The sequence below is a fragment of the Balaenoptera borealis genome, assembly GCF_965194805.1.
Source record: "Balaenoptera borealis genome assembly, chromosome: 3".
In the NCBI taxonomy this organism is placed as follows: Eukaryota; Metazoa; Chordata; class Mammalia; order Artiodactyla; family Balaenopteridae; genus Balaenoptera; species Balaenoptera borealis.
This window is the reverse complement of record NC_138866.1, coordinates 147,963,190-147,977,241: the sequence shown is the minus strand read 5'-3', so window position 1 is coordinate 147,977,241 and position 14,052 is coordinate 147,963,190. Positions and strand designations below refer to the sequence as shown.

The 14,052-nt window shown below is 39.8% G+C and overlaps 1 protein-coding gene across 1 annotated transcript in view; it reads left to right on the top strand.

The window, feature by feature from the left end:
* Window positions 1–2,336, top strand: part of IQGAP1 (IQ motif containing GTPase activating protein 1) — a 100,601-nt gene extending 98,265 nt beyond the window's left edge. Inside the window, exon 38 of the mRNA XM_082388249.1 lies at window positions 5–2,336. Coding sequence (XP_082244375.1) covers window positions 5–118 — 114 coding nt within the window. The 3' untranslated portion in view covers window positions 119–2,336. The remainder of the gene's footprint in view (window positions 1–4) is intronic.
* Window positions 2,337–14,052: the final 11,716 nt, after the last annotated feature.

Below are 14,052 nucleotides of genomic sequence, written 5' to 3'. Positions count from 1 at the left end.
ACAGGACCTGCTGCAACTACAGTATGAAGGCGTCGCAGTCATGAAATTATTTGATAGAGCGAAGGTAAATGTCAACCTCCTGATCTTCCTTCTCAACAAAAAGTTCTACGGGAAGTAATTGATCATTTGCTGCCAGCCCAGAAGGATGAAGAAAGAAGTGCCTCTCGCCTACCTTTCTAGGGGTCCTCCTTTACTCATAGGAAGCAGACACCCAGCCCACACCATCGCCTCAATCTGATACACCCCCAGTCCCACGTGTTCAACTCCTCCTGCTCAATGGGACATTTGTTGCCCCTTGTTCATAGGGAAATTGTATTTCAGGCTTAGTCTGACCCTTCTTATTCCTTCATTTTTTTCTGTCCCTTAGGAAAGAATGGGAACTCCCCTGAAATCTCTCATGTTGTTACAGTCTTAGAGGTTGCATTACTATATTGTAAGCTTTGTTGTTTGTTTCAATTAGCAATAGGGATGGTGGGATTTGAATTCTTGTTATTTAGAAGTGGAAGCCATTAGCACCAGTAACATACATACATATAAGACATATAATTAAAATGTCAGGTTATCCATAGTTATTAGGTTGTCATTTAAAAGTAAAGTTCCTTATATTTCTGTTCCATCAGTAAAATGGAAGGATACGGGGAGTCATTGGTTCTCTTCCATTCTGTTTTCCTTTATGGGCGGGAGCTAATAGAAGTCACTGTTCTATGTTCAAAGGAAGCATTTCTAGAAAGAGGGGGATATTGTTTTTAAGTTTCACCATTAAATTTGGGCAGTTCTGTTAGTGTAACTCTCTCCTCAGTGGATGGGAGAGTCCCACTGATAAAATTAAGCTATTTAGGTAAATTCAGAATGGTCTGAGCACCTGCTCATTTGTGTTGGTAGAGATTGACTAGATTCAAGCAGACAGTCCACTGTCCCTGTGGCAAAGGAATGGGTAAGCCCTAGCGTAGAATGTAATTGTTTTCAAAACTATTTTATATCTTAAGAGTGTCTTATTAAAGTGTAGATTTATTTCTTAAAATGTGGGTGATAGGAATTTTAAAGATTTATATAATGCTTCAAAAGCCTTTAGAATACTGTAAGAAAAGGGTTTTTTTTAATTGGCTTATCTGTATATCTGAACTCTTAAAACTTTCTTATAGCTAAAACACTAGGATTTATCTGCAGGGTTGCAGAGAGATAATCTTGCCTTAAATAGACTGAAACAAAAACAAACAAAACCAGCCAACCGATGTTATACTTGATATTAAAATCTATTTTTCCCTCTTTCTTTTTCTTTTCTCTTGCTGCCCACACTGTGCCTTTATTTTATAAACTGCAGTTTTTTAATTTAGTCACAAACAATCCAATTCTAAACATTGAACTTAAGAAGCTTTCATTCTTAGATTAAAAGTCATATAGTTTTTAAAAAAATCTTTTTATTCAGGAAAATATATTGAAATCATGCTACTGAGCCTCTATTTTCTCTGATGTTTTGGTTCAGTATTCTTCTATCGTAAAACATAAACTAACATATAAAAATTTATTGATGTGTATTTAAAGCCAATAAACTGTTTCATTAATAACAAATCATGTGATGTGTCCCAATTACAAATGTAAGTGTTGGAAATGTGGTTTTCATAATAGACTGTTGACTCAGTCAAGTCCACGGGTGCAAATGTAATAGTTGTAGGAGTCTACACACTCCAGGCAGCCCACAGGCAGCTGAAGAGGTGAGGTGTGGAGTGCCACAGAAGGAGTCTCCACTACCTTGACCTTGTTTTTTGTTGTATTTTGGAAGACAATTTTTTAGTAAATATTTTCCTCAGATTAAAAGAAGATGCCATTATAAGTAGCATTGCCTCAAAAACTGGGACCAACCAAATTGTCAACCCTTTTACCTTAAAAGATGATACTCATCCCAAATGCATGTCACGCCCCAAAGGCCACATCCATGACAGACAGTGAGCAAAGTTCACAACTCCTTTAACAAAATATGATGTTTCAATTATTTGTAAGGACATAGTTCCCTTGACGCAACTTCTAATGCAAAACAGCACAAAATACACTTCAAGAATTTTGATGGTAGCTATGTAGAATTAACGGTGTTAACAGCGTTGAGGATGCCCAGCCGAGCCCAAGTCATGGCATTGAAACCTTGTAGCTCTTATTAATTTTAATTTATTAGCTATAGCAGTCTCTGTCTCAACTCTCTCCTTCTTTGATGTTCTCTTCAACGTGCCATCGTGACATTTACCATGAATTTCCTCCCTCAAGAATTTGGACTGCCCATCAAATTGTTGCTGCACACAATTGCCTTTGTATCTTTGTATGAAATAAAGGGCCATTTGTTCGTTTTTGTGTTTCTTTTTCTCAGTGTCATTGTTAGCAGTTCCTGCAAAACAGTGTTAACTAGAGTGAGATTTAATAATTGAAAACCACAACAAAAACAACCCCTTCATAGTCTTTTTGAACCAACAAACGCCAAGTCAGCAATTTTTAACTCGTGAGTTCAGCCTTCTTAAATGTAAAATGCTTGAAGTAGCCTCCACATAAAAAGAACTGCGGGGGGGTGGGGAGGTGGAGAACTAACATAATGCCACTTAGTTCTTTTTTAATAATCCACAATTGTTTTTAATCATTATTGGTGAACACTTCAATGTCAGCTAATGGCTGGAAGTTTCAAATTACAGCAGCATTAAATGTTGTTTTATGACAGTAGCACCCTAGGTCATAGTGTGTCCCTCAGGGGACTTCTATGTTACATACAAGTCACCAGAAAAGACTAGGGGAAGTTGGATATGGAAAAAGTAAACAGCAGCGAAAGGGAGGAAAAATGGTTTCCTTTTAAGTACGGCCCCGGGGGGCACCCTTACTTAAAATACAAATTCACATGGAAGCATCCTGTTGTGTTTTTGTTTTGTTTTTAATTTATTTTTTTGGCTGCGTTGGGTCTTCGTTGCTATGCATGGGCTTTCTCTAGTTGCAGCGAGCGGGGGCTTCTCTTGTTGCGGAGCACAGGCTCCAGGTGCGCGGGCTTCAGTAGTTGTGGCACGCAGGCTCTGTTGTTGTGGCTCACGGGCTCTAGAGCGCAGGCTCAGTAGTTGTGGCGCGTGGGCTTAGTTGCTCCGCAGCATGTGGGATCTTCCCTGACCGGGGATCAAACCCATGTCCCCTGCATTGGGAGGTGGATTCTTAACCACTGCGCCACCAGCGAAGTCCCATCCTGTTGTGTTTTTAAATTATGGCCAGGCTATATTGGAAAATCAGTGACAATATGAAACAAGGGGGGAAACGGAATAATTCTAAAGTAAACATAAGTGCAAAATTGGAGGTGATGGTTTGTGTGGGTGGCTGGAGATGATCCCACAGGCCTCTGAGGAAGAGTGACGTGGTCAGAACCTGGGCTTTCCTGGCAGTGGGCCCTTCTGGAAGTTACCCCTTTGGAGGCTGTTTCCTCATTCCGAAATGGGGAGATGCCATCGAGTACATGTGTTACGGAAACCTGAAATATACGTTAACAACTTATGCTCTACATTGGCCTGCAAAGAAATCGAGGGAGTTAGGAAGGTGCTTATCAAGTATAACGATGTTAAGTAAGGAGACCAGGATGAGAGGAAAATAAGAGGAGGAAGGTGGATAGCACCTGGGGTGATGCTGGGAGAGAGTGGCCACCTTGAGACCTCGCAGAAAGGAGCTGGGGTGCCTCAGCGGTGCTGCAGACACCGTGTAAACCTGTGTAAACCGAAGAGAATCTGAGAAGACTACACCCCTCCACACATTTTAAATTTGGCATCCAAATATTTTGTTTAAATTGTATAGTGTGTAATTGCCAACATATTGTGAATTTCCAGGTAAAACTTACCTAACTTTTAAAGTTATCCAATGGAACCCCCTATTTTATTTTTTAATACTTGTGTGTTATTATTATTAATTGCAGATAGCACCTCACTGTGTATGAGGAGAAACTCCTCAGTAGAACACTGCAATGGAACCCCCTATTTTAAAAGGCACATGAACAAAGCCCTTCGTCAATTGGAAACTTGACATCTTTTTTTCTCTTTAAAACTCATGTGTCTATTCCACTTCCCTCAGAATTTTATTCTAATGTAATATTTTTAAGCTTAAGTCTTAACTTTTGACCATCCTGTCATTATGTGTAATAAAAATTAAAATGTTTTATCTCCTGTGACCATAAGGCTGTTAATCCAGAAAAATACTTTGCATTATAATTATTGTTAATGCATTTTTGATCAAAGTAATCCTATATATTGTCTTGACAAAGAATTCTAAGACATTTGAAATGCATTTCTTAATTAAAGTTCTTAAAGTGAAGGTTTAAAAAACTTATGGATGAGTATTATTACTTGCTATAATGAGCTAGGGCTCATGACCAATTCTCTTCCCATTTTTCACTTTTATAAATGTAAGCTTTGAGAACCTTTGCTCTCATAATAAGTATATGGAATGGAAGGTGTTTTGTGATAATGTCACCCATTTCTTAGGACTCCTTAGTTATAGCTCCCAAATCTCAATGAATTATAATAAAAAATTATCACATGATCAGCATGATTAGGTCCTCTAGTTTTGTTGAAAGCCAAAAAAAAAAAAAAAAAGTTACCTAGTTTAGAAAAGAGTTTATTATTCAGTCTTTAGATCATCCACTTCTTCAGGACTTGGGACTTGGGAAGTAGGCCAGGGGCTTTACTAAGACTTATTAAATGACTATGAACTATACTCATAAACCTTCTGACTTAGAGACAACTTATTTAACTTAATATGCTAATGATGCTTTGGGAAAATAGAAATATTTTAATACTCCCTTGGCACTACAATTTTTTAACTTTTATTACAGAAAACGTCTAACGTACAAACAGAAGGAATGGTATAATGAACTCCCTCGTGTCCACCGTCTGGCCTCTACAATTACCAATACAGGGTCAAACTTTTTTCTCTACGGTCACCCACATTCCCTTGGGTTATTTTGACAACTCAGATACAGTATCATTTCAACCACAAATACTTTGGTATGTATCTCTAACACAGCGTTTCTCAGTAGGGAGCAATTGTCCCCCCCATGAGACATTTGGCAATATTTGGAGATATTTTTTGCTGTCCTTACTAAGGGGTGCTACTGGCATCTAGTGGGTAGAGGCGAGGGTTCCTGCTAATGCATGTCTTACAATGCAGAGAACAGCCCCATCAACAGAAAATTATCTCGTCCGAAATATCAGTAGTACCAAGGGTGAGAAATCACACTCTTATACTTAAAAAAAAAAATCCCCAAACCATTATCACCCCTAAAAAATAAATTTGAAATATCGACTATGCAGTCAGTGTTTACATTTCCCCAGACATCTTACAATTGCTTAAACGTTTCATATATGGGAGTCAGGTGCCAAACAAGATGCCCACATTACATCTATTAGTTGATAGGTCTCTTAAATCCCTTAATCTATGAATTCTCTCTTTTTCATGAGTCTTGTATTTGATATTGATCCTATAGAATTTCTATATTCTGGTGTTTCTTATCACATTGTTGTGGATCGGACTCAGTTTCAACCTTTTGGCAAAAATATTTCAGAATTCCTATTACAGCACATCAGGGATTTATCTTTGAGACGTAAAGTCTGATCAAATGTCAGCTTGACCCATTTGTTATAAAGTTTCCCATGAGCTTTTCATCATATATCACATGGATTCAGCAGCCACTGATAATGACTGACTAGATTTTTTATTTCATTAGGGGTTGCAAAATGGTGATATTCTATCATTCCTTCTTCATTTATCAGAATTTTTCTAAAAAGAATGTCCTATCATCAATTATTTGGTTACCTTGAAGACTATACAGGAAAGATGATGAATGCTGTTTCTCTCCCTTTATTGACCAGTTTTCAGAATAAGACTGTTCCCTAACATCTTCTAAAGTTGACCAATGAGGTTTTGTTTTTTTTCAATCACATGACTCCTAGATTTATTTTTAATAAATATTTATTTATTTATTTATTTTTGGCTGCATTGGGTCACAGGCTTTCTCTAGTTGCTGCGAGCGGGGCTACTCTTTGTTGCGGTGTGCGGGCTTCTCACTGTGGTGGCTTCTCTTGTTGCGGTGTGTGGGCTCTAGGCATGCAGGCTTCACTAGTTGTGGCTCGCGGGCTCCAGAGCGCAGGCTCAGTAGTTGTGGTGCACGGGCTTAGTTGCTCCATGGCATGTGGGATCTTCCCGGACCAGGGTTCAAACCCGTGTTCGAGCATTGGCAGGCGGACTCTCAGCCACTGCACCGCCAGGGAAGCCCTAGATTTTTGATATATTTGATGTTTTTCAATCCACTCACGGCAGATATACATATATTTTTTTAATTTTTAATTTTTTACATGCTCAAATTGTTCCGTCTTGGGCCAGCAGAAATACCTTCAGTGGTGACCCTTGAGTTATTTTGTCATGACCCCAAGTGTTCCAGCCACATCTTGTTACTTTTCTCACCCCAGAATTCTTTTTTTTTAAATTAACCTTTACTGGAGTACAGTTGCTTTACAATGTTGTGTTAGTTTCTGCTATACAGCAAAATGAATTAGCTATACATATACATACACCCCCTCTTTTTTGGATTTCTTTCCCATTTAGGTCACCACAGTGCATTAAGTAGACTTCCCTGCGCTGTACAGTATGTTTTCATTAGTTGTCTGTTTTATACATTGTGTCAATAGTATATGTGTGTCAGTCCCAACTTCCCAATTCCTCCCACCCCCATCACCCCAGAATCAGCTATTTCTCCAAGGAGCCCTGGTTACTTTTAGTGGGAAAGGGTATTTAGAGAATATAGTCTGGGTGCTAGGAGCCCTCATCACTATTAGGTTGGTCATTGTTTCTGAGTGTTTTCAATGGAGGTAGTTTTTTAAGAACATTTCCTGAATTCATTATTTTCTTTTAATAAAATGCTTTTATCTTAATATATGCAGCTCTATGAAAGAAAAAAGTAATGATTAGTAGCATTTGCCAATTCCATGGTGTAAATACCTCCCCATAGCTGATTTCAAGCTTGACGCCATTGGTCACTGAATGTAGAGTTGGGAAAAGATGCTAACCAGCGGCTCTCATGAGCTGGTGCTAAACTACTGATTTTATTCCAAGAATAATAGGGAGCAATTGATGGATTTTAAGAAGAGCAAGAAATGATCAGATTTGGGCCTTAGAAATGTGGAGCTGGATGGCGATAAGGAGTCAAAACTCAAGACAGGTTGTGCTAGCTATCTCCTGTTTGTCCTTCCAGATCCACCGTCTACCTTCCACTCTCTCTGTGCCCTGGGAAGCTGGCCTCATGGACTGCATCACTGTCTCCCTCTAGCTTCTGGTTGGGTTTGGCCAATGACAGGCACCGCAAGGAAAATAAAGGTCTAAAATAAGGTGAGGTTAAGATTTATTCCTTCAGGTCACTGTGAATTGGCTGCCTCTCCCTACCAAAGGCCAGAGCTCCTATCAGGCTGCTCTCTCCAAATAAGCACCTTCTCCCTACTGCAGTAAGCAATCCCTCCCCAAGTCCCTTCAGGCCCAGAGTGCTAATGATTCCTGCTGTAACTAGGCCCGGGAGGTACTGCATTATCCATAAACCCTGCCCTGTTTCTTTATTAACTTTTCTTCAAATTGCCAGTTTCAGCGTGCCATCTGTTTCCTGCTGGGACCCTGACTGATACACAGGTGGACCAATTAAGGTCTCAGTTAGTGAGAGATTTGGTGGCCTGAATTGGATGGTGGTTGTTAGAATGAAAAGAGGTAGGTAAATTCTAGAGATATTTAGGAAGCAGAGTTGATTTACTGGATGTTGGAAGAGTGGAACCTTGTGGAACACTGGGCCAGCCAGTGCTCTGTAGGAAATATTCTATGATCAAGAAAGTTTGGGAAGTGCTGTATCCCACCATTCTACTTAGAAGTCAAAACACACATGAATGTATTAAAAAGCTTTGAGGGGACTTCCCTGGTGGTCCAGTGGTTAAGAATCCACCTTCCAATGTAGGGAATGTGGGTTCGATCCCTGGTCAGGAAACTAAGATCCCACATGTCGTGGGGCAACTAAGCCCGCGCACCACAACTACTGAGCTCGTGTGCTCTGGAGCCCGCCCGCTGCAACTGGAGAAGCCCACGCGTTGCAACGAAGAGCCCTCACGCCACAATGAAGACCCAGAGCAGCCAAAATTTTAAAAATAAAAATAAAAAAGCTTTGAGAAATCCCACAGCCAAGAGACCAGCTTAACTTTGTGCAGCCTAGCTTTCCCCAAATGTATTTGACTATGCAGTCCCACCCCTCCTACTTTTCAGGAAGCTCCTCTTAGCCATCTATGACACTCATGTTCCATGGAACACACTCTGTGAAATGCTGGAGAAAGAGGAGGCTAGAATAGAACCTGACTTTAAGCTCTCAATAACTGTTAAATATTACTTAGGAAACAAAAAATCAAAAATATTTATTTGTATATCACCTTTGCTAAAGAGTTTTGGATCCCATTCAACAATATGAGTTTGGTGAAATTATTTGTGAAACACTTTTGGCCTTAAATTGCAGTTATTCTAAAATTTGCCCTATTTTCTAGAAAATAAATTTGATATGATTATGTAAAAATGTATGCTTGCTAAACTTACTATATTGCTCACAGTCACTGGCCTTTGTCCCTGGAGAAACACATTCCCAGTTCCTATAGGTACAGAGGCACTGAGATCTGGATGGTGAGGGGAAATCTGGAGGTAGGGGTTGAAAAGGCACACAATTGAAAGGATGATGTAACAGAAATTAAAGGATAATTCCTCTCATAAAAAGCCAACTCAGAAAGACTAGGTTCCAAAAATTAAAAGAACCAGTGCCCAAACACCCTTTTCCACTAAAAGAAACCAGGACTGCTTGGAGAAGTGGCTGGATCTGGGGCTGGGAAGAAAAAGTACAAGATGGCCAGAATATCTTGTGCCCCAAAAGAAAAAAATACTAAAAAATGGATGGGGGCATATTAAAAGGCCACAGAAGCCAGCTTAAAGGTTAAAGCTGGGATAATTTAAATATAAAAATAGTAATAGTAACGGATTATAACCCAATTGGATAAAATAAGAATTCATGAGCCCATTCTAATATAAACAAATAAATGGGGAAAAGGCAAGAATCATTAATGAGTGCTAAAACTAGTTGGGTGCAAGTTTATTGAGTAACAAAATATTTATGCGGTCTCAGACTGTCTCCCTTCAAGAGTTGTATTGACTACTAATGGAAAAAATAGAAACTTTACAGTGGAGAAACCTGGCAGAGAGCATCTTAACTAAATGATCCAAACTTAACATCAGTAATAGGACAAGTTGACATCGTGTGCCTCCTGATTGATAAACTATGAATGCAACATTGCTCCTGTGCTGTTCCTACCAAAAATGCATAATGTGAAACTAATCATGAGGACATACAAGACAAACCCTAATTAAGGGACATTCCACAAAATAACTGGCCTGTCACTTCAAAACTTTTCAAAGTCATGAAAGACAAACAAAAACTGAACAACTGTTCCAGATTAAAGGATACTAAAGAGACATGACAACTGAATATTGGGAGTGATCCTAGATTTTCTTTTGCCATAATATTATATTGGGACAGTTTGCAAAATTTTTAAATAAATAATATCTGCAGATTAGATAACAGTGCTATATCAAAGATTATTTCCTGATTTGGTAATTATACTGTGGTTATGTAAGCGAATACCTTTGTTTTTATGAAATAAACACTGAAATATTTAGGGATAAAGGGGCATCATATCAACTTACTCTCAAATGGTTTAGAAAAAATGAACATATATAGAGAGAAAGAAATAATAAAGCAAGTGCAGTAAAATGTTAATATTTGGGAATCTGGGTAAAGAGTATATGGGAATTCTTTACATATCTGCAACTTTTCTGTGAATCTGAAATTATGAAAACATTAAAAGTTAAAAAAAAAAAAAGGAAAAAAAAGAAATGAGGATCTTTACCGAAGTGCATCAGGAATTGGCTGCAAGAAATGGAAAACAGACTTACAGTGATTTAAACAAATAGGGTTATCTTTGTTTCACATAAGTCTAGAAGAAAACAGTTGCAAGTGTTTGTTTAGCTACTCACAATACTAACACTGATCAGGTTGTTTTCTATCTTTGTGAATACTCAATTTGTTTTTATGCTTTCTCTTTTCATGGTTGCAAGAAGCCTCCATAGCTCCAGGCAGCATGTCTGTATTCAAAGTATAAAGGAGAAAGGGGCTAACTGCAGCTAAATATGTCCCTTTTATCTGAAAACCAAAGTTTTCTGGGAAGCTTTCCAATTGGCTTTTCCTTAAGTCTCAATAACCAAGCTGGTCATATGGCCAGGCCCATCTGTGAGGGAGCCCTGGAAGTGGCATCTGCCTTTCTGGTCTCTGTGAAAGAAGAGTGGAGGGAGGGTTTGCCATACCAAGAAGTCGATTACTTTCCATTTGAAAACCATAGCCCATAGTAATTCTTTGATTCACTCTGATTTCATTCTTAATGGCAGCATTTCCTAAGGTTTGACCCATAAACCACCTATGTAAAAATCACCTTCTGTGATTTTGATCTTCTATAGGCCCTGAGCATTCCGGGACATTCTGACTGGTTATGCCACAAATACAAAGCTCTGATCATTCTTTACTGGGGCATTTCTCAGGGTTGTGTTTGCAGCAAGCAACTCTGAGGGATGAGGCAATGCCTTCTGAATCAAAGAGCAGTTTGGTTCCTCTCTTGTGACAGAAGCCACTGCATGTGTAGGCGTCCATCTGGGCCCTTCTGCATCACCCCTGTGGGACTTGGTGGGCAAGAGGAATTGACACAAAAATGATGCTCATGCTGTTTGCTGTGCAGTGTCTCTGACCCAGGCATCTCATGCCTCCTGCCAGCATCCATGAAGTAGTAACAGGTTAATGTACTAGTTTGTAAGTAGGGTAAAATCCCAGCCTGAAAGGGTAAACTCTACCACAGGCAAAGTTAATAAGGAAGCTTGACTGTCTCTGGCTGGGCTCTGGGGGCGGGGGTGGGAAGCCCCTTGCAAAGCCAAAAACTTGGCCCTACATGGGTTTAGGGGCTGAATTTATGGTCTCTATGTAATAAAATTCCCAGGTCTAGTAATTGATTCCCATGCAGCTCATGGAACAAAACAAAACAACATTTGAGTCATATTCCCACTACCCAGGATACCCATGGGGTAAGATAATTGAACCTTCCTAAAGATGAAAGCATAGTTAAAAACATTAGGAAACAATCCACCATAAATAAGAGCCAGCAAATACAACAAACAGGATTAGAGCTCCCCAAACTTGAAATAATAGAACTACATGCTGAAAGGAAATATAAAATTAGTATAACTAAAGGCATAAAAGAAGGAATAAAAAGATAAGAAAAGAACAGGACTCTGAGTAAAGAGTAGGCAGATTTGAAAAAGAACTAAATGGAGTTTGTAGATGGGAAAACAGTCCTTGAGGAAGAAAAAACTCAATGGATAGGTTAAACAGCAGATTAGACATGGCTGAAAAGAGAAGTTAGTAAAGTGGAAGATAGATCTGATGAAATTACCTAGAACGTAGCACACACACACACAAAAAGAGTAGAAAAATATAAAAGGGAGGTAAAAAGACATGAAGGATAGAATGGAAATGTTTAATATGCATCTAACTGAACTTCTACAGGGAAAGAACAAATATGGAGAAGAAGCAATATTTAAAGAGATTTTAGAAAAATTTTTGGAACACTTGGAAGACATGTAGCAGGGTCTTCCAGTTGTTCTTCAGTATCTGTTTTCCTGGCATCTAAAAGTAATGGTCCTCAAAGTGAGGTCCCAGAGCAGGCAGCATCAGCATCACCTGAGAACTTGTTAAAAATGTAAATTCTGGGCTTCCCTGGTGGCGCAGTGGTTGAGAATCCACCTTCCAATGCAGGGGACACAGGTTCGATCCCTGGTCTGGGAAGATCCCACAATCCCCCTTAGTTGCCGCAGAGCAACTAAGCCCGTGCACCACAACTACTGAGCCTGTGCTCTAGAGCCCGCGAGCCACAACTACTGAGCCCACATACTGCAACTACTGAAGCCTGTGCGCCTAGGGCCCGTGCTCTGCAACAAGAGAAGCCACCACAGTGAGAAGCCCACACACCGCAACAAAGGGTAGCCCCCGCTCGCTGCAACTAGAGAAAGCCTGCGTGCAGCAACAAAGACCCAACGTAGCCAAAAATAAATAAATTAAATAAATAAATTTATATTAAATAAATGCAAATTCTCCCCACCATCCAAGACATACTGAGTCAGAAACTCAGAGGTTTCTGAGATCAGAAGAATTTGAGCCTCAGAAGGTGCTCAGCAATCTGTGTTTTAAGAAGCTCCCCAGTGATTCTGATGAATGCTAAAGTTTGAGAACCACTGTTCCATCATAATAGAATCCTGATTTTTAGTTGGACACATCTACCTTGTATCTAGGTATGGCCATGTAACTAAGTTCTGTTCAATGGAATGGATGTAAAAGGAAGTTCATGTAGCAGCTTATGAGAACCTTCCTTAAAGGGACAGAATGCATGTGCCCTTCTCCCTTTCTTTTCACCCTCCTGTGTATTGCTGCTTAGCGTGGAGATACTACCATCTTGTATCATGAAGGTGAGGGTGTGAATGGCAGAGCAACAGGATAGTACCTTGACTTTTACACAAGAGAGAAATGAATTTTCGTATTGTTTAAGGTTACTTTTTGGGAGGTTTTCTGTTACAGCTAAATCTAATTCTAAATGATATAGGTATTCAGATTGAAATATACTGAGTTCCAAACAAGATAAACAAAACAAAAAATCCATATCTTGACATATTGTTACAAAACTGCAAAGTAACCAAGGAGAGGAGACATTATCTACAAAGGAACAGAAATTAAGCTAAGAGCAACAGCAACAAAAGAGACCAGAAGACCAAAAAAAAAACAACTCTAAGTTCTGAGTTTGACCTGAAAATAACTGATACTCCCAGATAATGAGCAATTCTTTTACAATCTTTATTTTTTTATTTTATTTTATTTTTTGGTTGTGTTGGGTCTTTGTTGCTGCACACAGGCTTTCCCTAGTTGTGGTGAGCAGGGGCTACTCTTTGTTGCGATGCGCGGCCTTCTCATTGCAGTGGCTTCTCTTGTTGCGGAGCACGGGCTCTATGAGCACGGGTTTCAGTAGTTGCAGCACGCAGGCTCAGTAGTTGCGGCACGTAGGACCTAGGGCGCATGGGCTTCAGTAGTTGTGGTGTGTGGGCTCAGTAGTTGTGGCGCACAGACTTAGTTGCTCCGTGGCATGTGGGATCTTGCCAGACCAGGGATCGAAACTGTGTCCCCTGCATTGGCAGGCGGATTCTTAACCGCTGCACCACCAGGGAAGTCCTACAATCTCTATGAAGAATGAAGAGGTATGAGAACAACTTAGACAACCAGTGGTCAGCAAACTATAGTCAATGGGCCAAATCTGTCCCACTGTCTGCTGTTGTAAATAAAGTTTTATTAGAATTCAGCCACGTCCATTTATTTATGTGTTGTCTATGGCTGCTTTCATGATACAATGGCAAAGGTGAGGAGTTACAAGGCGACAAGACCAGATGACCTGCAAAACCTAAAATGTTTACTATCTGGCCCTTTACAGCAAAAAGTTTACCAATCCCTGACTTAGACAAATGATACATCTCAGTGAGTGTGGATTCCCAGTTCACTTCTATTCCTCTTAGGGGATGCTCAGATGGCGGTAGCAATGGTCAACAGGCCTGAGGAGCTTCAATATAAAGCTCCCAGTTTTAAATTCTACTCCTGCCAGAGCAGCCATATCAGGGCTTGGAAACAACTTAGGTTACGGTAGCACATAGGGAAATAATTTTGCCACTCTGCAAGCCAGGTCACTTGGGTCCTGATTCTGGGTCCAGGTTCATGGTCCTGAAATTCTTAGTGTGTCCAACTTATGCAATCTCTCCTTGCCTGTGCCTTTACTTTTAACTTTTTTTTTTTTAAACCCTCCCAGCACTTCTACGTATAACTTTTAAGTTTTGTCCAGCTAGGGGCTTTCC